Source organism: Wyeomyia smithii, chromosome 2, assembly GCF_029784165.1.
Source record: "Wyeomyia smithii strain HCP4-BCI-WySm-NY-G18 chromosome 2, ASM2978416v1, whole genome shotgun sequence".
Lineage (NCBI taxonomy): Eukaryota > Metazoa > Arthropoda > Insecta > Diptera > Culicidae > Wyeomyia > Wyeomyia smithii.
The window spans coordinates 246,549,009-246,569,942 of NC_073695.1; the positions used below are offsets into that span (position 1 = coordinate 246,549,009).

Consider the following 20,934-nt stretch of genomic DNA (forward strand, 5'->3'; position numbering starts at 1 on the left):
ATTTATGGCCATAACCCCACTACGTTTACAGTTTAGTGTACAAAAAAATTACAAAGATGCCAAACCTGCTAAAGTTAAACTATTTTTTTTTTTTTTGATAGAGTATTTCAGGTCAAAGCGAATAAAATATATGTTACAATTCTGCAGTTCCTCTCAATTCCGCTAGTTTTGCGATTTTCATCTAGTTGCAAGTTTAACTGATTGACGAATTAGGTAACCCATTTTTTATTCCATTAAAATTGAAGGTTCGACTGTCTCTTCGGATTTGACGCAAAAACGCGATTTCTGGTGCCTCTACAGATTTATTTTTCACGAATTACATAATTTTTCTTTTTTTCTCGAATAAAATTACTGGAAACCTACCTGGTAGAATTTCCGTATTAAACCATGTCTACATCTTCGAGAAGCCAGATGCCATTCCATGTTCGATCTTACATAACACACCATTTTCTGCATTCTGGCTCCATTTTTTCCGCTTCCCAACCTTTTAGTGGTACTTGTAGTTCCTGTGGTGCTTTAGCTTGCCGTAGTTAATGGTGTAGAAAAAGACCATTCCACCGACAATCACTTGGAAGAAGGGAGCGATTCCCATGCGTTTCGGCTGCCAGTATTTATGTTGCCATCTCCAGAAAGCACGGCTGACGGCACTAGCAGCAGCCCGTGGATTCTTGTCACGGCGACCGAACCAGGCGCCTAGTTCGTTTAGTTTCACCTGACTGAACGGGGTATCCGGTTTGCCGTAGTAGCGGGCCGGATCGTACGGGCCATGTACCTTCGGATTATATTCCGCCGGATAATCACCAAAAGCCATTGCGACTAGATACCTTCCCGTTTGTCCGATCGATTCTCAGATGGTATGTTCACACTTCAACTTTTCGTGGTTATCTGATTTCACCCTATTTTACCGATTTTACGAATTTGACAATTGCTTATCGACTACAGAGCCAATCGCAACAAACGATAAGTATTGAGCTGACACTTTCAGATTGAAATATTTCCCAAATTCCCAATACTACACTGAAAGCAGTCGACTATTGATAAATGTAAGCAACTAAAAATTAGAAAAGCTACTACATAAACACCTTCCGTCCTTTTCGTCAGTTCGTACCCACATTTTTCTTATTACACAGTGCAAAAATTTGTTTGTCTTGGCTTCTATGCATGATTTTTTGATGTAGTTTGATGCGAAAATAAATTTCCCCGAGTTTGAATATAATTCAACTTAAGGGGCAACAATGGCGCCATTTTGAATTTTTGAGAAATCGGCAATTTTCAATGTATTTTCGATGCCATTTTGTTTTAAGACCAAATATCGAAATTCTAAGAGTTTATATATAAGCATCTTCTAACCCATCTTTCAAAAAAACAGATCTTAAATCGGATAAAAACTGAGCTCAAAACGATGATTCTACGAAACCGGTTTTGGCATGTATTTAGTAGATTTCACAAAGCGAAATACTATCGAGTACGTATGAGCATCAATGGTAAAGCGCTAATATCTAAAAGTAGTAGTCGAATTATATCTTATATTGAGTAAAAAAGTCTCAGAAATCGATTGGTTGATGTCTGATCGACGTAAAATGTCAGCAACATGTCGATTTTGCCCCAGTTCCCCTACAATTCTGAAATAGGTATATCTCGACGTTAAATTAACTTATTTGAAATCTGTTAAATGTTATATCAACAATGTAAGTGATACTTAAAGATACAATAACAATTTGTCTTCACAAAATCTAGTATTGAGTCACTAAATATTGTACAATGAGAATGGTTCGGTCATCCCCATTAAAAAAAAACTTTAGCTTGGCTGCCAGTTCTCTGATAGAAGCTTCATTAGTAGATACCCTGGTAACTTCATTAAATTAGAGTGATCCTACACCGTTACAAAGAAACTTTCGGGCCCTACCACCATGCTTGGTGGTGCGGCCCAATACGTGAGAAGAGCAGAGTGAATATTCACCGTTTACTTCTTGTCCAGCATGAGAATTGTGTGTGGCACTGTTTTGCACTACACTTTTCTTCTAGTTTTGTGCTGCGTCTCTGTTGCTCGCAGAGAAACTAACAGACTCGTTGCTTACACCACAGCAGAGCGAAAGAAGATTAGTGAATTACTCTAGAGAGAATACACAGAAGAGCGCCGCGTAGTACACTGCTGAGATCATTTCAACGAATTCGAAGAGCAAACATGTGGCTTTATTTTTTCCAGTTTCGAGATGCAAAGCAAACAAATAGATAAATTTTCCTACCTAGGGTTTTAATAACTTTTAGGTTATTTAGCCATACTAGTTTTTATATATCGTTTGAAGAAGCTGCGTTTTCTGAGTTAAACGTGATTATTTTTTTTTAATTATATCGTTGTCCTTCGCTTTTAAAATCACGAATAAAAACCGCTCGAAATCGGTTGATTGACAGCTCGCTCAAGTAAAAACTGTCATTCATGCGATTTAGAATTGATTTTTATTCTTCGTTAAAAATCGAAGAACGATATAAATATTTTGAAAATCGTATTTTGCTCAGAAAAATTCACTCTTATCTGATATAAAAAAATCAGTAATTTGTGTATAGCTGAACAATCTAATTGTTCTTAAATCTAGCATGTAGATTTTTTTCGAGAAGAAGAAACGTTTTGAGCACTACCACCAAACTAAATCCGAAAATTCAATTTCAATGGCACGCTAGTTTTTTTTTTTTTTTTTTGATAGTATGAGTTCAAACAAGCTGAAAAATCGTGTACATTATGAAGTGAAATTTTACAACAGGGAATTTATTTTAGGAAAGCTGTGGGCTAAACAGATTGAAATGTTTCACTTCAGCCGATTTGGCAGTGAAATGTGAAAGTGTCATCGGTGCCATGTTTTGTTTATACTTGGAAACCGGAGAGATCGCGCAGAGAGATCGAAACTATTCTCAACAATCATCGCAGCAGTTGTTAACTAAAGAAAATACTATCACACACGTTTCCATCCGTCCGGTAGCAGAGAAAAAATAAAAACAAGGGAATTTTAGGTATCAAGATGATTGTTCGGTTGGTTCAAAAATTGAATATTACCAGTCTCAAAAAGTGGACTTTCCGTGTGAAGATTCTGTGCTAGTGACCATAACAAATAACGATTATTGATGGAGTGAAAAAAATATCGCTCTGCTATTTTTTTCCGCACCATATTCCTCAGTCTAGAATGCTTTCTGAAAAAAAAAAAACAATGAAATCGTGGAAAAAACACCCTGCTGACAACAGTCATTCAATCTTCATCGTTGGAGTATAATAGGGCAAAAATATGTGCGACGGTTGCGATGTTTTGGAGCCGGCAACGTTGTTTAGATTTCAAACTTTTGTGATATTCATGGTCCTTTTTTTTCGTGTTGGATATTTTATCACTGCGACCAATTTTTTGATCTTTTGTGACATATGCCCTTTTTAATTTTGCTAAGTCAGGATAACGTACCACTATTGGAAGTGGCCGTCATGATATGACCAATAGCATTAGTCCAGTCTGGTATTACACTTCGCATGAAGCGAAATTCATGGTCTAAAAGGAACTAATCCTGAATTGCAAAACGTAAAATATTTCTATCCAAGCAAACTACTACTGACCATTCAATTGAAAAAGTTCAAATGAAAATGGCGAAACGAAATGTTTATGATGAAGTTGGGTAAACGGAATGGTAAAATATCGCATATTTTTAAAGTGAAATGATAGTTTTATTTGTAACCTTCAATCGCGACGACAGTCTAACAACTGTCTCTACACAGTTTTACACATTGTGAGATAGCAGCAGTACTGTCAGCCCTGAAATCATAATTGACTGATTGTAATGCTTGGTAATTTGTACTAAATCATAAAAAAATAGCTGTGTTACAACACAATACATCATTAGTTTAATTTGTAACACAATACGTCATTAGTTTTTTTGTATAATATAGTTAGTGGCTAAATGGTTTACTGACAGATTAATGTTGGTGAAATTTTCTTCGAACTTCAAGTAATTAATTTTTTACAGAATAATCTTTGAAACGTAGTTTCAGAAACAAAAAATATACTACTTTGTCAGTTTTGTTTATTATATATTAATTTTAGAGACTAATAATTTTAGAGACTCCCATGCACCCCATCACACCAATTTCGTCCAGTTTTATTTTATTTCCTAAGTTGAAGTTACGACGGTAAAAACCTGAAACATCGCAAACCAGGAGCTAATCGCAAAAATCTTTTGACATTACGTGTGTTGCTAAACATTTTATCGTTTAAAGAGAAAAACAAGTTTGTTTTGCAACTGCAAATGAGCGAGAAAGAGAGTAATATCGTGATTTTTTTTGTTGGGTGTCAAAAAGCTCACGCACACACACTTGCCTGCCAAAACCAAGATGGCTACCGTCGTTCGCTCTTCCTCGACGTCGTCCGTCGTAACAAAAATCGGGTTTTAGTGCAAAAATATGGACCGATTTTCGTGTATATTCAGTGCAATTCATCAGTTGAATCTTGCTACAAGTGATTAAGAAAAAGGTTAACGACAGGCAGGCTCTTGATTGGACATTAAATGGTTCCGAATGTTGACGGAAAATTGAGCCTCCCGTCTTTTTTTGTGTGAAGAAGTAGCACCGAAGCACGGAAAGGAAAAGTGAAATTCAGCGCAGTGTCTTCCTGCTGGTATCGATTTGTGTTTGTTTTAATTTTACTGGCCGCGTCCTGCAATTCAAGTTTTCGTAAAAGTGCGTAAGAATAGAATCATTTCAATAGATTAGTTTTAGTTTAAAGTGAAGTGGCCGCCCTAAAACCTTAACGACAGAAGCAATGAGCTGAGTTCAGGAGGGCGCCCCCTTCGCCTTGAGCAGCGCGAGAGTTGCGGACTCCCTCGGAATAGGTGCAGAGCGCAGACACCAAGAAAATGGTAAAATTTTTCTTATTTTGTTATTGTCTCGATCGATACTCGGTAAGAGTTTACTAATTCCATCTTTTTCTCTGTGTGTCTTTTTATGTGATATGGTAGACGAAATCGGCACAACACTCATCGTCGTCTGGTGCTACGGATCAGCCTATTCCAGTAACTGATCTGAATGACGATCAGGAATCGTCTCCACAAGCCAGTTCAACGCCAGCAAAATTGATAACAGTAACTGGAAAACGACACCAGCAGCAACAGCAACCTCAAATGAATCGGAGGACTTCAACCCGTTTGACCTCAATTCGAAATGATAGTTTGTCTTCTTCCTCTTCGTCGTCGTCTTCATCATCGTCGCTATCCTCCGTTGGAGATCTAGACATGGTGACAGACAACAAGCCAACCAACTCTGAGGATGTATTTAAAGTGCCATCATCGACCTCTGCTGCTGGTTCAGTAGCGGGAGAGGAACAACCCCAGGAAAATGGAATTATTTGTCGATTGCCATTAGACCGCCTGCAAGCCATTCTGGGAGCACTGAATATTCTGAAGAACCCTTCCGATGGCGAACCAGGAGTAAGTTGTTCCAGTCCAAGTCCCACATACAAACTATTGTGTCTTTACTGCGACCGAACATTTACTAGCCAAACGTTGATGGCCAAACATACGGATCGAGTGCACCGAATATCAAAAGATCGCCGTAGTAGCAGCCGCGTAATTCCTATGGTAACTGGCGGAGCCTTTCCCAACTGTAGTTATTGCAATAAAGGCAAAGTCACAACGGCTTCGGAAGATCTATCGCAGTTATTCAAACACCTGATAGATGAACATTCTGATCGATATTTCGCTTGTGAATTATGTGGCATCCGATTTCCAAGCGATGATTCTCGCGATTCACACATAGAAGCGTTGCATCCGCCAAGTAATCAGCTGGAGAATCGTAATCGGCCCAAATCCAAAGCTGCCCTAAAAAGTTTCAATGTGAAATCGACCAAAAGTTGTGAAATCGTGACTACTCCTCTTACCATCCAAGTTGATTTCGACACTGAAGCAATGAAGAATCTCACCATCGAAAATATTGACGCTGTTGATTCTCTTTCCGCTGCTCTCGGGCTGGTCAGCAGTAGCTCAACAGGTAGTGGTGTGACTCGATTACGAAGCTCCGGCCGGACATCAGCAACCCGATCAACAAGCTCAATCGGTGTTGGCAAATCAAAGTTTGTTAAAAAAACAGACAAGATGTTGATGCGGTCTTCTGAGCCAATGCTTTCCCGACTCGGCATCGCACAACATCGGACCTCACAGCTGGGTCGTAAGGCTATCAACACAAAAACACGCCGGAAAGCAGCTGCAACTGACAGTGCAAGTTGTTCGTCTTCTCTTTCCGGGACCTCTTCCTCTCAACCGGACAATCACTACAACAAAATCACGAAACTCAAGACTATACGTTCAACTTTGAATAATCCTAGTGGCAGTTCCGAAAGTGACTTTGTGGTATCGCGAGGAAAGAACGATATTGTTAGCACTTTCGATGAGGATTTTTATGAAAACGTAAACTTGAACGTCCGTCTGAATCTTAGTTGCCACTTGGACGGTAAACTTGAAGCGTCAACTGTCAATGCTCCATCGCCAATTAGTCCGGTGGTGTCAATTCCGGCTATTCGATCTACTGTCGTTAAAAGTCCCCTTCAAACAGAGAGTAAAATTCACGAAGCTACCAATCTGCCAGCGCTGACCGTTTTTCCAACTTTACTGACTGTTGAACAGTACGGGACGGATTTGTTACCCGTGTCAAAAATTAAAAAACCAATTACCAAAAACTCCTGGAAGTGGAAGTGGGACTTTGTCAAAAAGTACAAGTATGTGAACGAAAACGGTAAAATCGTGAAAAAAATTAAACAACCTACACTTGGTCTACGAGATCTTTCTAAGCTAGATATGTGGACGCAGCTTACCATGCGAACTAAGCATGAGTTGATCCGAAACCGTCGAAATCTCTATCAGACAGATGTTGGGGATAGTCTCCGCCAAGAGCAACGTAAACAAGTTAATGAACTAAATCAAATTTTAGACACACGAGTTCTGCCCCAAATAACACTCGAACAGCATGATCAAAGTATTATCAAATTGGAATCAGAAGCACTAAATGACGGAGATGGTGCAGGTGATCAGCTTTCAGAGTGGGAGCTAGAGTCAAACTCTATTACAGAGGAATTTATTAATAGCTTGCAACTATTAAAGCTTCCAGATTTCGGTCGTCGTCAGCAGGTTATACTCAGTGGAGAATGGGCTCGCCCTCGGTGCTACATCTGCTATTGCTGCGGCGATAAGTTCAGTTCTCTCAAACAAGTGGAAGAGCACAAGACCTTCCGTCATCCTTATGTCTACTCCACTTATTATGAAATAGTTGGGCGCGAATTGATTGAGAAACAGTTGTTCAAACACTTCTTCATCCCGCTATCGGCCCTGACAATGCATCGTATTCACTATGCCCGATTGTCAAATTTTGCTTTAACAAATTTTGATCAGCGACGAACACCTCCTGCTCGGCAACCATCATCAGAATCGGCAGCTACTATAACTGAGATCAAAAGTGAGGATTCCTCCTCTAATGAAGCTACATCATTTTCGACAACGACATCGTCATCGTCACTACTTTCACTCTCAGCACAAACTGCCACCAGTAGTCTCTCGTCCTGTTCGTCTCGAACCGCCGTGAATATGCTTCTCTCCGCTGGTCAAGATTACACTACATCCTTCACCAGCTATCCGTCGGAGCCGGGACCGTTGCAGTGTTCTAAATGTCAAAAGGAGTGTGTCAATATTTTGGTTCTTTACGCACATATTCTTAACTGTACCAATGACTACATCTGGCTGCAGGCGAAGAAACGAATGAAATACCGTCGCGCCAACAGACGTCGTAAAGGATGTAGTCGAGCGGCGTTGGCTGCGCGCAAGGCCGCTATGACGAACGCTGCCCACTCGGCAGTGGAAAAGTCCGAAACGGCTAGCAATCATTCAGGTGGTGCAGACGCGGAAAGTAGTAGCAGTACCTGCGGGTCGGAAACCAAGAAAAAACCAAAATCTCCACCGAGACCACGCGAGAAGGATAGTAAGTATTTGCGTTTTACTTCCATTATAACACTGTATTTAGCTATGATGTCCGATATGATTAGGTCAAACATCACTTCTCAAAATCAATTCATGAACAGTGTTGAAAGTGCAGATTAACCTATTAACCTATCATATTTCACGGGAAACTTCATGTCGTTTTAGATTTAATGATATAAGTCATAATTGTCCACAGCTAGCAAGATTAATGTTTCTTTTTTTTTTTTTTTCAATAGGTGACATTGTGAAACGACTCACTGCAAACCTGCCGGCAAAGCGAATCTCTCGACAAATACTTCAGATGACGAAACAAATCCGGAAACGTCCTCAGATGAACATACCGAAAAGCGGAAAGAAGCCAGTTGTTTCCACTTTGACACCATCGAAAGCCGGAGTGCCTCGCGGAACTACCACGTCCACGATCACGAAGCTGCGCAGTGGTAAAGTATCTTCTGTTTCTAGCACTAGTAAGAAACTCATAGAAAAGCCAAAATTGTCGACAAGAACAAAAACTGAAGAAAAAACATCGGCGGAAGATGAAACAGAGAAAGTTCAACCCAAAGAAGGAAAAAATGACAAACTTGAGGAACAGACAGAAAACCAAGAGAAAAACGTTGAAGGAACTAAGGTGGAGAAGAAGGAAGAAAATCTTCCTGTAGCAGCAAAAAGCAAAAAGACTATTTCCAGAGGAAAAAGTCTTCCGGTGCGGGGAAAACACTTTGTTGGCAGAAGAAACGTCCACTGGAAAGGTAAAAAGAAAGTGTTACCTTTTCGCAAGAGTTTAGCAACCAACAATCGGATGCTACGCAGTGGTTCTATTAGGATAGCCTCTACTAGAACTAGAAATAATTCAAAACTAGTGCCACCTTCTAGAAAAGAAGCTAAGCAAAAAGAGGTAAGCTCTGGTCCCACTAAGAAACATCTGACTAAGAGTAAGGAAAGTAAAAGTCCCGTTGGCGAGGATGAAAAAAGTGCTCGCAATTCGCCTGTTGCAGAAACTGAGGTTGAAGTGAAAAAGGAAACGTGTACAGTGGTCGAAGAAACTGCAGAAAAATATTCGAAGCTAGATTCATTAATCACTACAGAAAAAGAAGAAAATAAGGTAATAGAAGTGATTGAACCTTGCGTTAAAGAAGTGCCTGATGAGATCACCAAAATTCAAGATCCAGAGAAAGGAGATGCCCAGACAGGTAGTGTAGAACCAAACATTTCTGCCGTAACTCCTATTAAAAAAGCTGATCCTCCGAAAGAATCATCCTCGTTGCAAGTTGAATCTGTCTCAGAAGAAACTCCTGAACAACCCATTGTACAAGAACCAACAGAGCCTTCAACTCCCATCAAATCTCCATCACAAGGATCATTACCAGCTTCCCTAACATCAACTCCATCGACATGTTCATCGCAACAAGCGAACAAACGGAAACCTAAAAAGCTTAACGATTGTATCGCTATGCTAACGGGAAAGTTATCTGAAAAACTTGGAGTAGATTTTTTCAATCACGTAACGGCGAAAAACTCTGAAAAATCTCAGAAAAAGTCCTCTCCAACCGTCGAAACTCGAGCTTCAAAGCAAGCAATTTTTACATCACCAAATCTAATTCCTATTCCACCTCAAACATTGGCAGTATTACCCTTGCAAATACCTCCACCGCAAGTGGCACCACTTCCGCTGGTAATGAATACACGCCACTCCCCGGCACAGCCGAAGCCAGCAATGCTATCACCAATTGCTCCAATCGTAACACCAATGGAGGATATATCCGATGAACCTTTAAATTTATCAAAAAATAGTCCAATCGGTAGATGTGTGCCGCCTCGACCGCGAGATGTATATAGTCATCAAAAAACTGCACAGCACCTATCGCCGCCACCTCGTTCGCCTACAGCACCAGCGCACTCGCCGCATCAACTGCCACCGCCGTTATCGCATCATCAATCACCCCAAACGCAACATCATCATCAGCAATATCAGCAACCAGGTCCATCAACTCCAAATAGAAATCTTCCGTCGATTAAGCTTCCACCGGGACTAATAATTGAGCGAGTGGAGTACAAATCACGACCAGTAATTTCTAAGGAAGCTCCATCCGTTACTATAGTTGCCCGTCGACAGCCGCCCCCTTCGATGGAAAACCGATCATCAATGCCAGTAACGCCTCCAATTGAGTCGTCATCAACACCGTCACTACCATCGCCAGTAAGAAAACATCATACTATTACACAACAACAGCATTACGGTGATCCCAGGAAAAGTACACCAACAAGCCAACACAATTCACCTACAAAGATGCCTCTTACTCAACAACCTTCCCAACCTTCCATTGCATCAACTTTAAGGCAGGAAAGACCACTGGAGAATCGTATTTCCGTTACAATAACCGAAGCTAAAAGCGGTGATCGTCATCAAAGCTCTGTCACTAAACCACCTACTATTACACTTAACATACCAGAACGACCACCAGTTATCGATAGGAGTTCTTCTTTACCAGTAAACCCTGCACAGCTTATTATTCCAACCGTTACAACTTCGGCGGTTCCAGTTATTCAATCTCAGCAGACCTCCGGTAGTACTACTAGCACAAGCAAACGCAATCGTCGCAAGAGCGTCTATGCTGCACCATCAACAATTAACGACGCGCCATCACCTGCTTTACCGCCTCAGGTGTCACCAATCGTGCCACCAGCACCTTTGTTCCCAGGGCTACCACCGCTTCCATTTCTTCCTCATTCACTCCTGACTGCTCCGCCTTTGGGGCTGGATCTGCAACGTCTAGCAGCAGTTGGATTGCCCCCGCATTTGAAACCTCCAGTTATTCCTCCACTAACGATTCCATCTCCGTCGGTAAATTCAACCGCTTCCGCAGCAGCAGCAGCCGCTTTCTTGGAAAAAATTCTATTACCCAATCGAGACGTTATCGTGAAACAGATTGAGAACGCGGCGGCAGTGGCATCCCAATCGCGATCCGCGCAACATTCTCCGAATGTGAAGAAAGTACCGGAAGAAATCGTTCCTGTCATCGAGGTTCAAGTAGTTCCACCATCCACAAAGCCTGCAGATAAATGTCCACCACCAATTGAAAAGAAAAATCGTTCACGAGCCAGAACATCACGAACCAAAGCACAAAATGTCGTATTTCCTCCAAACGAGACGCCCATTTCAACCGCACAAGCTAGTCCCGATTTTATGAATGAAGACGCAGTTGCACCGTTTGAACCTGAAGTCATTCTTCAAGTTCTTCCTGTAGAAACTGCCCCGTTACATCCTATCACATCTCCAGAAAATAACGAACAACTCATCGAACAACAAGCACAAAAAACCCCAGAAACAGAAATGGCAGTTGAAAAACCAGTTGAGCCAGTCCTCCAAGAACCAGTTACTGTGGCGGAAGAAGTTAAAAGCACCGATATCGAATTAGAATCCATTGAATCAACAAAAGGTGTCGAGAATGCGACTGGCAGCAGCAGTGGCAAAACAGTACGAAAGCGGCGGAAAAATGAGCTGGCATCTATTCTTTCAGATCAACTACTAGAAAGTTTTAAAGAAGTTGACCAGTCGGCCTTACAAGATCTTAAAATGATGCACGATATGTCTTGTGAAAAACCAGATATTAAGTTCTCTTTGGAGCAAATTCCTCAGCTTGCTAAACGTAAAGTAAATCCTCGTCATCCGGATTTACTGACGAGAAATTCACCAACTGCCAGTAGCGGTAAAAAGACACCTGCTAAAAAGATTGCTAAAGATGCAGCGCGAGAACAGATAGCTACCATGGAAACTAGAGAAACTGAAATGGTAAAAATGAGCGAAGAATCTACAACAATCCTCAATGTTTCAACGTTATCGGAATCAGTTTGTAAAGTTGATGAACGGGTTTTAGAAGTAACTAAAGAAATTCCAGCTTCTCAGGCAAATGAAGATGGTGCAGAAAATGTTAAAATCAAATCCGTTGGAGAAGAAAAGAAAGAACAACCAGTTGCAGGAGTTACTCTTCCGGAAAAACTGAAAAGTTCACAAAAACCTACCGGAAAACCAACAGACGAAGAGACTAAGAAAAATGAAGTCACAGTAAAGTTACCCGAGAAAGCTGCAACTCCGACAATCGCAAAGCAAGCACCAAAACGGCGAACGCGAAAACTTTCTATCGATATTGATCGGCTAGCAGGGCTTGAGCGTAAAGGCCGACAGAAACAGCAGTACCTGAACCACCTGGCAAACAACGACCTTGTCGAGAAAGTAAACACAAGAAGAGGCAAAAGTGCTGCTAAGAAAATTCAATCTACAAACATTGCTGCTGAAGCAAAAGTGGAGCAAAATGATAGTTTTCACAGGTCCTCTTCTGGTGATACTACTGTTGCACACGAAGAAAAATCTTCGAAATCAGAGGAAAAAAGTGAAAAGCTTCAAACAAGCCCAGAAAAATCCGATAATTTAAAAAAGAAATCGTCAACGAAATCTCGATCGAAAACACCGTTTCCGCACCAACTAAAATCTGAGAAGACTGATCTCGATCGATTAAAAGAAGCACTGAATATTGAGACACCCGCTCGCAAAGTAACCAATAAGAAAAAAGTTCCTACTTCGGAGCAACTTACAACGCAAAACATTTCGTTAGCCCCTCCAGTTGAACTTACACCGCATACAGAAAAGAAATCTGCGAAACGAAAGAGTAGTGGCAAAACGAACGACGAAAACAACTTAAATGACGAAGTCAGTCCATCGTCAAGCAAGAAAACGAAAGAGGAACACAAAACAAAGCAAGTGGAAAAGACTACAGAAAAATCACCTACGAAGCAACCACAGCCTCTGATATCGAATGAAGAATCGAAACAACGGACTCCATCGCCAATTGTCACTACGGAACCGAAAGTAAAGCCAATCCCAACACCACCGAAGCGAATAATGGCTCGGCGGTCATCCGTATTTGTTGATAAGAACTTGGCTCAATATATGGAACAAAAGGATGCTGAACAGGAACGGTTACTGGTGAGCAGCAGCTTTAAAGATGACCTAATATTAACCTCTCGGAGAGGCACTCGCAGTCAGGGTGGAGTAGATTTCAGTTTGGTGGCTAGCTTCGCTGAGGCCGCTATGAAGCCCAGGGATCCAAGGCGGAAATCAGCCGCAGCGGTAGCGGCTGCAGCGGCCGCTGCAAAACGTGCAGAAGAAGAGCGCCGAGCTGCAGAAGAAAATCGGAAACTGCGTGAAGAGAAAGAAAAAATGCAACAAGAACAAGAACGGCTACAACGAGAAGAAGAGAAAAGAAAACCTATAGTTGCCCCACCGTTGCGAAGAATAAGTGCGCGAAGGGCATCTGTGTATGCAACCATTCCACCGGAGGAATCTCAACCAAAAACCGAAGAAAGTATGGCAGAAATAGGCAAGGCTACTAAACGCCAGTACAGACGGCGGGCATCCGTTTATCAATCAGTGTCTTTCCTAGATGAGGAAGAGCAGCATAAAGAAATAGAAACAAAACCTAAGGTGACACGGTCTAAAACGCCTAGTCTGAGTGATGCATGGGATCATGAGTTGAAATCCGTCGGCCGGAGACGCAATCAAAGTGTATTCAATGGAACTCCAGAACCCACCATAGAATCGTTACTAGAGCCACTGTCAATACCAGCAACCGGAACAAAACGCAGAACGAAGAATAGTCAACTAGCAGAGAATCTCTCTAAGCTTTTCAACATCGAAGAAGAGATTCAACTAATTGACCGAAGCAGGCGGAAACCTCGTAAAAGTAACACCCCGATCTCCTTTGAGATTTTGGCTGTCAGTTCTACCCCGATCAAAGAAACGATTACGGAAATAAAGAAAATCGACGAATTAGTGAAAGTCGTTGAAAATGAGGTAGCTAAGGCTAGTATCGCTCCAAAACCTCGCGAATCCTTGTCGTTTTCAAATGATGATGAAGATGAATCACCGAAATTGAATAAGCTTGTGCAGGATATCATTAATAAATCCGAATCAGATTCCGATTCGGAAGATGATAACATGTCTCTGGCATGCTTTGTCCGTCGAGATGAGAGTTTCTTGAAGCCTGTGTCTGGCCGCGCGTCATCTATCCATGATTCGCTGGATGCCACCGCAGAAGACGAGAGTAATAGTGCGATCGATGACGATGTAAGTGTAACAACCGAAGTAGTTGGCATTGGCGGCAGTATCAAAAAGCGCAAGCGTAGAAAGTCAATTTGTGTAACCAAACTACGGCGACCTAAGCCACCAATAGACGAAAATAAACCTATGGTCACATTTAACTGCGATCTTTGTAAAAAGGTGTTTAAAAAACAAGACGCTTACAACAAACATCGCATGACATTATCGCACATAGCTAAACTGTCTGAACAGGAGTACCTAGAGGCACAAAGAAAGGAACAAGAGTTGACGGCTGCTACGAAACTTCAGAGCTCTAATACTACCGAGGATGTTGTCGTCGGAGCCAACTCCCCACCAAACACCATAAAAAACCTAAGCCAAGAAGAGAAGCTATTCTACGAATGTTGTTCAATGTTGAAGGAATCCAATGCCGACAACGAAAACATCAACTTAACAGTGTCGCTAAAGTCGGATGAAATGACGGGCAACACAGGACTGGCAGCTGTTGATCAAATCTCCCCTCCAAAAGTTAGTGTTACCTATCCGAGTCCATTTGTTCCTTTACCGCAACAGAGTAAAACAAACGAAAGTAGCTGTTTTAATATGGGCGATAGTTTCCCTTCATTTCCGGACGTAAGCGAAAGCGAAAATTACATTCAAGCAATTAATCAACGAAATCTTGGTGATGAATTGGGTAAACTAACATCGGCAGGAATCGGGCAACAATCAGCGTCATCGGAGAATGATGGCAACTTGTCACCACATAATTCGACTAAGTCGACCAGTTCACAAGCGTCAGTGTTTTCACAAAAAACATTCAAGACAAAGGGTGCATTAAAGGGCTATGATAACTTCAAAGTGTCAATACCGATGAGTGGTATTCAAATAGCAAAAGAATCGAAATTGGACACTCTGGCAGATGTAGCTTTAGGCGGAGACATTCCCAAAGAATTCGATCTTAGCGATAACGGAAATCAGAATGATACATCAGAGGTAATGATTGCTTCAGCTTCGGTGTCTAAAAGAACGGTGTCACCCAAAAATGGTCTTCAAAGCGGCACACGCGCACGTTCTTCAACTAGAAAGGAACAACCAACTGCTGCCAATAAGCTTGGTTTCAAAGTGAAGAAAAAAATGTCAGCTTCTTCAGGTAATACTACAAGATCGACTCCGAAACGGGGGATACTGAAAAAATCAGTGAATATGAGTACATCAGAGCGAAGTAAACCGGATCCCGAAGATATTTATGCGTTTCAGGAATCTACGCCGGAAGAAACAATACCTTTGCCTTCGTACTTATCAAACAAGAAATCAACGACCGGTTTGTCTGCAACAATGTCCAACAAAAATTCTAATACAGTGGACAAATCTGGTAACACAATCGGTACTAATGCCACTGTTACTACTACTGCTGATCAAGGTGAAGAAAGTCAACTCTCCAGCTTGAGTTTCTCAGACCGCGATGATTTCGTGTACGGTACAAATACACTGAGCGAAGAGGACGAAGATGACAAAAGCAGTAGCTATAGTAGTTCACAAACGACACCGAAAAAGCCGATTAAGGCAGATGTTCAGAAAAAAAGTCTTATCATGGGACGAATTTTCAAAAAAACAAAAGACAAACTGAAGGATGAAGTGTGTTCTAAGAAAGAACCTTCCCCGGTTGAAGGACCAACGAAGCAAGTGGCGAAAGATTTTGACAAGCTGTTCGACACTTTAAAGAAATTAGAGGTAGAGAAAAAAGTTGAACCAGAGAGTAACGACACATCAGCGGAAACATTGGAACCTGATACAGATCTAGTAGATCCCAAATTGTTTGAAGAGTACGAAGACGAAAAGGGTGAAAGAAAACTGCGTAGGAGAAGTATCCAAAAGAAACTGACTGAATCCTATGACTCCGACGACTACGAAGATTTTAACCTGAAAGATGCAGTTGATGCAGCGAAAAAGAAAGGTGACAAGGGATCAACGAAATTAGCTGATTCTAAGACTGTGGAAGTTCTGAATTCTGTAACAGAAAAGTCGGAAGAAACTGAAAGCAAAACTCCAAATCAATCAGCCAAATTGGATACTGAAACGAAAGCGAAAGCTGCAGCGCAAGACACTAAAAAGTCAATCGTGACTGATGAAACGATCCGACGGGTAATGGAAAGTGTTATCATGGAAGTGTCGATGAGCAAAAACCACCGCACCAGGGATAACAAACGCCGTAATAAAAATGGGAAAGCTTCCAAGATCGTTGAGGAGGATGAGCCACAGAAGGGGCCAAATAAAGACAGCACTCCAGACCTGTCTGCTGCATTGGAAGAACATGTTTTAGAGTCTAGTGTAGTCATATCCTCAAAGACTATTACAACTAAGTTTAAGCAGAAGTTAAATTCATCGCAGACTGGTAAGCAACAACAAAAACAAAAGCAAGAAAAACCAGCTGAAGAATTGAAAAAGCCAGCGATGAACAAATCCACCAACAATAATAATAACAGTCAGTCTCAGAAACCATCAAAGGCTGTCCCAAAAGCGAAAGAGCCAACTGAACCTGTGTCGGTAACGACTAAAAGTTCCACCAACAACAACAGTTCCAAAAACAAGCAACGAAAAGGGCCACCTAAGAAAATGAAAAATGTTGCATACGATCCGGATAGTGACTTCGAAGATAACATCAAATGCAAAAAGGTTAAGAAAAAGCTTCTGGAGAGTGATATCGAAGCTAATCTTAAAATCGAACAGCTGAATGCGACACTGAGTGACAGCATTTTGATGCCGGCACCGCGTCGTAAGCGAAACGCTGCTGAAACGCTATACTTCTGGTCGTCATCCTCTTCGTCTAGCGAAGAAGAGGATTTGGATGATTTTGTCGAAGTGTCTAGCCCTGCCAGTAAAAGTAAAAAGCAAAAGAAGCAAACCAACACGAAACCAAAACAGGTGACGGGGAGTCAGCCAAAGTCCAAGCAGAAATCCATACAACAACCACAGCAACAACAACCGCATCAACAGGTAGAGCCTTCTCAGCAGCAGCAACAGAAACAGATGACTAGCACAACCGTAGAAACCGGTGCTGGAGATGACACCAGCAGTAGTAGCGAACATATGCAACAGCACGGCTGGATCGTGGGGGACTCGCACAAAAAGCTGGTAACATTGCTAGCTCACGCTAAAGGAAAACAGGACAACCGACCAGTTAAAGCAACGGGGAATCGGCGAAAAACGTAAGTAGAGAGGAATTAAATTGTACATAGAGTTTGGCTAGGAGAGCTAATAGAGAATGGTAAATTTCATGCAGTGTTACTGTTCATAAGCATATGGTAATAATCTGGTGATCTGAGATGATGCCTGCATCATTCGCATCAACTCTACATTTTAATCGAATCTATTCTGATCCGAATTCTTGTTATAAATTTCGTTTATACTGTTTGATCTATGTTTATTTGGCTTTTATGTTCAGTAGAAGCAATCAAAATAAAAATATAATAAATCACTGCTTCACACTCATAACGACCATGCATTTCTGTAACATCACCAGTAACACTGCATTTAGCTTAATGTACGACAAAAAATAGATGATGATATTGATCTGTCGAAAACAAAACTAGAAAAATAACATCAAGGTTCGAATATTGACCCTGCGAATGTGCTAAAATGGGTAAGACTGTGCGAAAAAAAATCAGCGATTCAGCAGAAAATCATAAAAACTGCATTAGGTTCAAATAAAAAGAATGTACATACATTTGTGATATGGCTCACCAACAGCAAGACCAGGAGAAATAAAATGCATGCTTATGAACAAATAAAAACAATTTCTCACTGGTATAAAAACAAATTACAAAAAATACACACATGAACTAATGATTGAAAGCGGTTAATGTTAATCTTGTAGCAACAAAGTAAATTAGTATACTTCTCGTTTTAGCTAAACGATGTGCTGTGGTGAGTTTCTTTTTGGAAAACATGCCTATGGATGTGTGAAATATTAGTAACCTTACACCTATCGTCTACCGCCGCGCAGAATTGGCGCAAATATGTATTAAACCTCCGTTTTATCCGATATTAACTGCAAATTGTGTGTATTAACATAGGTACTACGTATCATTACCAGAAAAGAAAATAATTTGTCGCCTTTTTCCGATTCTGAATCCACATAACGCGTATCCGAGATGCATCAAAAGAATCGTACTGAGAGGGAATATTTGGTGTAGGTTTAATATGTTGAAAACACTGAAAAAAAATACTAACGTTAGAGTTTTATCGTGCGGACGGAAATGTGAAACATTGAAGACACGTTGATTTCTAACTAAATAAAGGTAATATTAAATAAAACTATTATCTAGTTCATGTGTATAGTTATGTAAGGCGTAGCTAAACCAAGCTATGGATATAGCATATGGATTGCAAAAATAAGAACAATTTTATGTTTGTCCTTCCAAAACACGTTCAAATTACGTTTACAATCGAACGACTGTGCAAAATTAGATGAATTAGGTTAGAAAGAGAGAGACAGACAGACAAACAGAGAGCTTTTTATTTTGCCCTATTATTCTCGTTTTAAATAAAAACAGTCAACCTTAGTGCATAGAAATTTATAAACATACATGATAATCGCTTTACGGTTGCCGGGAACTGAAACAATTAGTTTTTAGAATTTCATCCCGTCCCATCATATTTCTCACGTTTACCTCCTAACAGCAGCAAATATCGTCTTTTGCGTCTGTGTATTTGAGTTACCCTCTTTTCAACCAATTTTTATTCATTCATTTGCAATGAATCAATCTGTTTGCGGTCATGGAATTAACATTGATAAAATATTTACCCTACAGCTCCAACCACCGTTGCTTGGCATAATCAAACAATGCACCCTTGTAAATGTTATACAGTAAATAATGTATTCGTTTTGTTCTTGTATAATACCACTTTCCGTAAAATGTATACATCGTAATTATTAATAGGCCGTACAATTATAAAACCCGTATTATGGTGATTTGGTTCCTTCTGTATGTAAGAGACACAAGACAACAAACAACTGCATTTAGCAAAGCGTTTGAGTCGAGTTGGAGACACTTAATTTAATTTTCCATAAACAATTTTTCAAACCCAATTCTGTAAAAAACGAAGCTTCCATTGTACTAGCAAAGAAAAAGATAGAACTCAGTAAACGATTAATTCTCTGCATATAATTGGAATCTGATTAGCTCACATCACCAGCGGATGAAGCGCCTCCTGTTTTGTCAACTCAAGCACACACACACAGGCACAGTGTGTAGTAGTTCGAAAATTCACTGTACAAATTAAAAGGCACTGGTTAATGGCAACAGAAACCAACATAATTTTTGGATCTCATTTAGAATACCGCAAAAGGGCGAAAGAAGACTAGACGGAAATATTTTTTGTTTGATTTATTTGCAAATCAATTCCTCTCAATGGGCAATACACTGCGAAATTTTAACAGAAAAAACTTATTCTGGTTTCGTTTTGCATAAAAAATAATCAAGAAATGCGACGTACTAGGATCGCAATCAAGTAAAATAAAATGAAGCGAACGCCATGAATTGTAAAAATAGAGAAATAAAAGTAACAAAGAAATGTATGCCCTTGTCAATATCTATACTGTGGGTGTGGCTGCTCGTAATTGCAAGTATGATACAAAGATAAATAGGGTGCAGGACTAGCAATTATCAACATTCATCCCCACTTGAACAAAAAAAATATATTTCTGATAATTATTATGACTTTTACTGCCATATTTGAGGTAAAGATTTTTTTGTTGTCTCTGTATGAGTGCTGAAAATTTTGCGAGAGAAAAATTATCAAAAAAAATGTGATGTGTCATATTTTGCAAGGAAAATAAAATACCCAAAAAAATATAAAAAGAGATGCAATTCTGAAGAATAGAAAGGAAAACTAACTCATATAGTATGTGTTGAGGCATGGAATGCACGTGGATTAACCTAACTGTAGTTTTAATTGGTTTTATGTTGTTTTATTATTGTTTCACATTTTAAAACACAAGCATCGTTGTATCACAAGGAAAATAATAAAATATAAACATAATTACACTCACAACCTTATGTACGCGCATGCGGCATAAATAAATGTTAATATAACTACTTGCGCAATCAGATCAAAAACGTTGTGCGTGTTTGTAAAATAATAACGGTATCATACATGCCTGCGAGTATAATACAGTATAATTTATATAACAAAAAAAAAAACTGGCGAGCATTGAATAAAAGCTATGTTGAAAAAAAAAACGAAAAATGCATAGAAAGCAAAAGAACACAATAGAATTATACTGAGTATATAATATATATAATATGAATTGAATTTATTATTTTTTAAAATAATATGAAATAGGTCAAATAAAAAGTATAAAACAATAAAAAATATAGTTTCAATATTCGAAATTCCAAATTATTAGGTCATTTTTCTGTGGGGTATTCTTTATATCAGTTTACGCAAAATGAGTCCCAAATAAACCATTTTAAAATGAATTTCACGAGATATTCTTATATCGACTGTTTGTATGCCTTAATGCGGTTGTCATAAAATAACTGCGCAAAGTGAAATTGCTTTAACTAAGCAAGGCGATCCAACGTTTCTTTTCGATGGAAAGATTTGCATCTTACCACTAACCTGTACAGTTGTGTCCGGCAAATGGTAAAAAAAACAACTTCGCAATGCGGTTTGCAAAGTGGCAAACATAAAAACGAACGTAAAAAAAGTATAAATTATTTACAAGTCTGTGTTTGTGTAGCTGGGCATTAGAGTACAAATGAAAAGAAAAATGAGAAAAATCGATTTTCTGGAACATATATGAGAAAAATTTAACTTTGCATTTCTTTAAGTGATAAGACTTAGTT

The 20,934-nt window shown here is 39.9% G+C and overlaps 2 protein-coding genes across 2 annotated transcripts; one reads left to right on the forward strand and one right to left on the reverse strand.

Moving 5' to 3' along the window:
* Positions 1 to 282: 282 nt before the first annotated feature.
* On the reverse strand, positions 283 to 925 carry LOC129722850 (putative ATP synthase subunit f, mitochondrial). Its single transcript, XM_055676652.1, has one exon. It carries the CDS (start codon positions 809 to 811, stop codon positions 488 to 490), a length of 324 nt encoding a protein of 107 aa, XP_055532627.1. The 5' UTR covers positions 812 to 925; the 3' UTR covers positions 283 to 487.
* A 3,409-nt stretch (positions 926 to 4,334) lies between these two features.
* On the forward strand, positions 4,335 to 19,944 carry LOC129720158 (mucin-17). Its single transcript, XM_055671593.1, has 4 exons — positions 4,335 to 4,887; positions 4,987 to 7,990; positions 8,226 to 17,289; positions 17,991 to 19,944. The coding sequence occupies exons 1-4, from the start codon at positions 4,885 to 4,887 to the stop codon at positions 17,992 to 17,994; spliced, it is 12,075 nt and encodes a 4,024-aa protein (XP_055527568.1). The 5' UTR covers positions 4,335 to 4,884; the 3' UTR covers positions 17,995 to 19,944.
* The last annotated feature ends 990 nt before the right edge of the window (positions 19,945 to 20,934 follow it).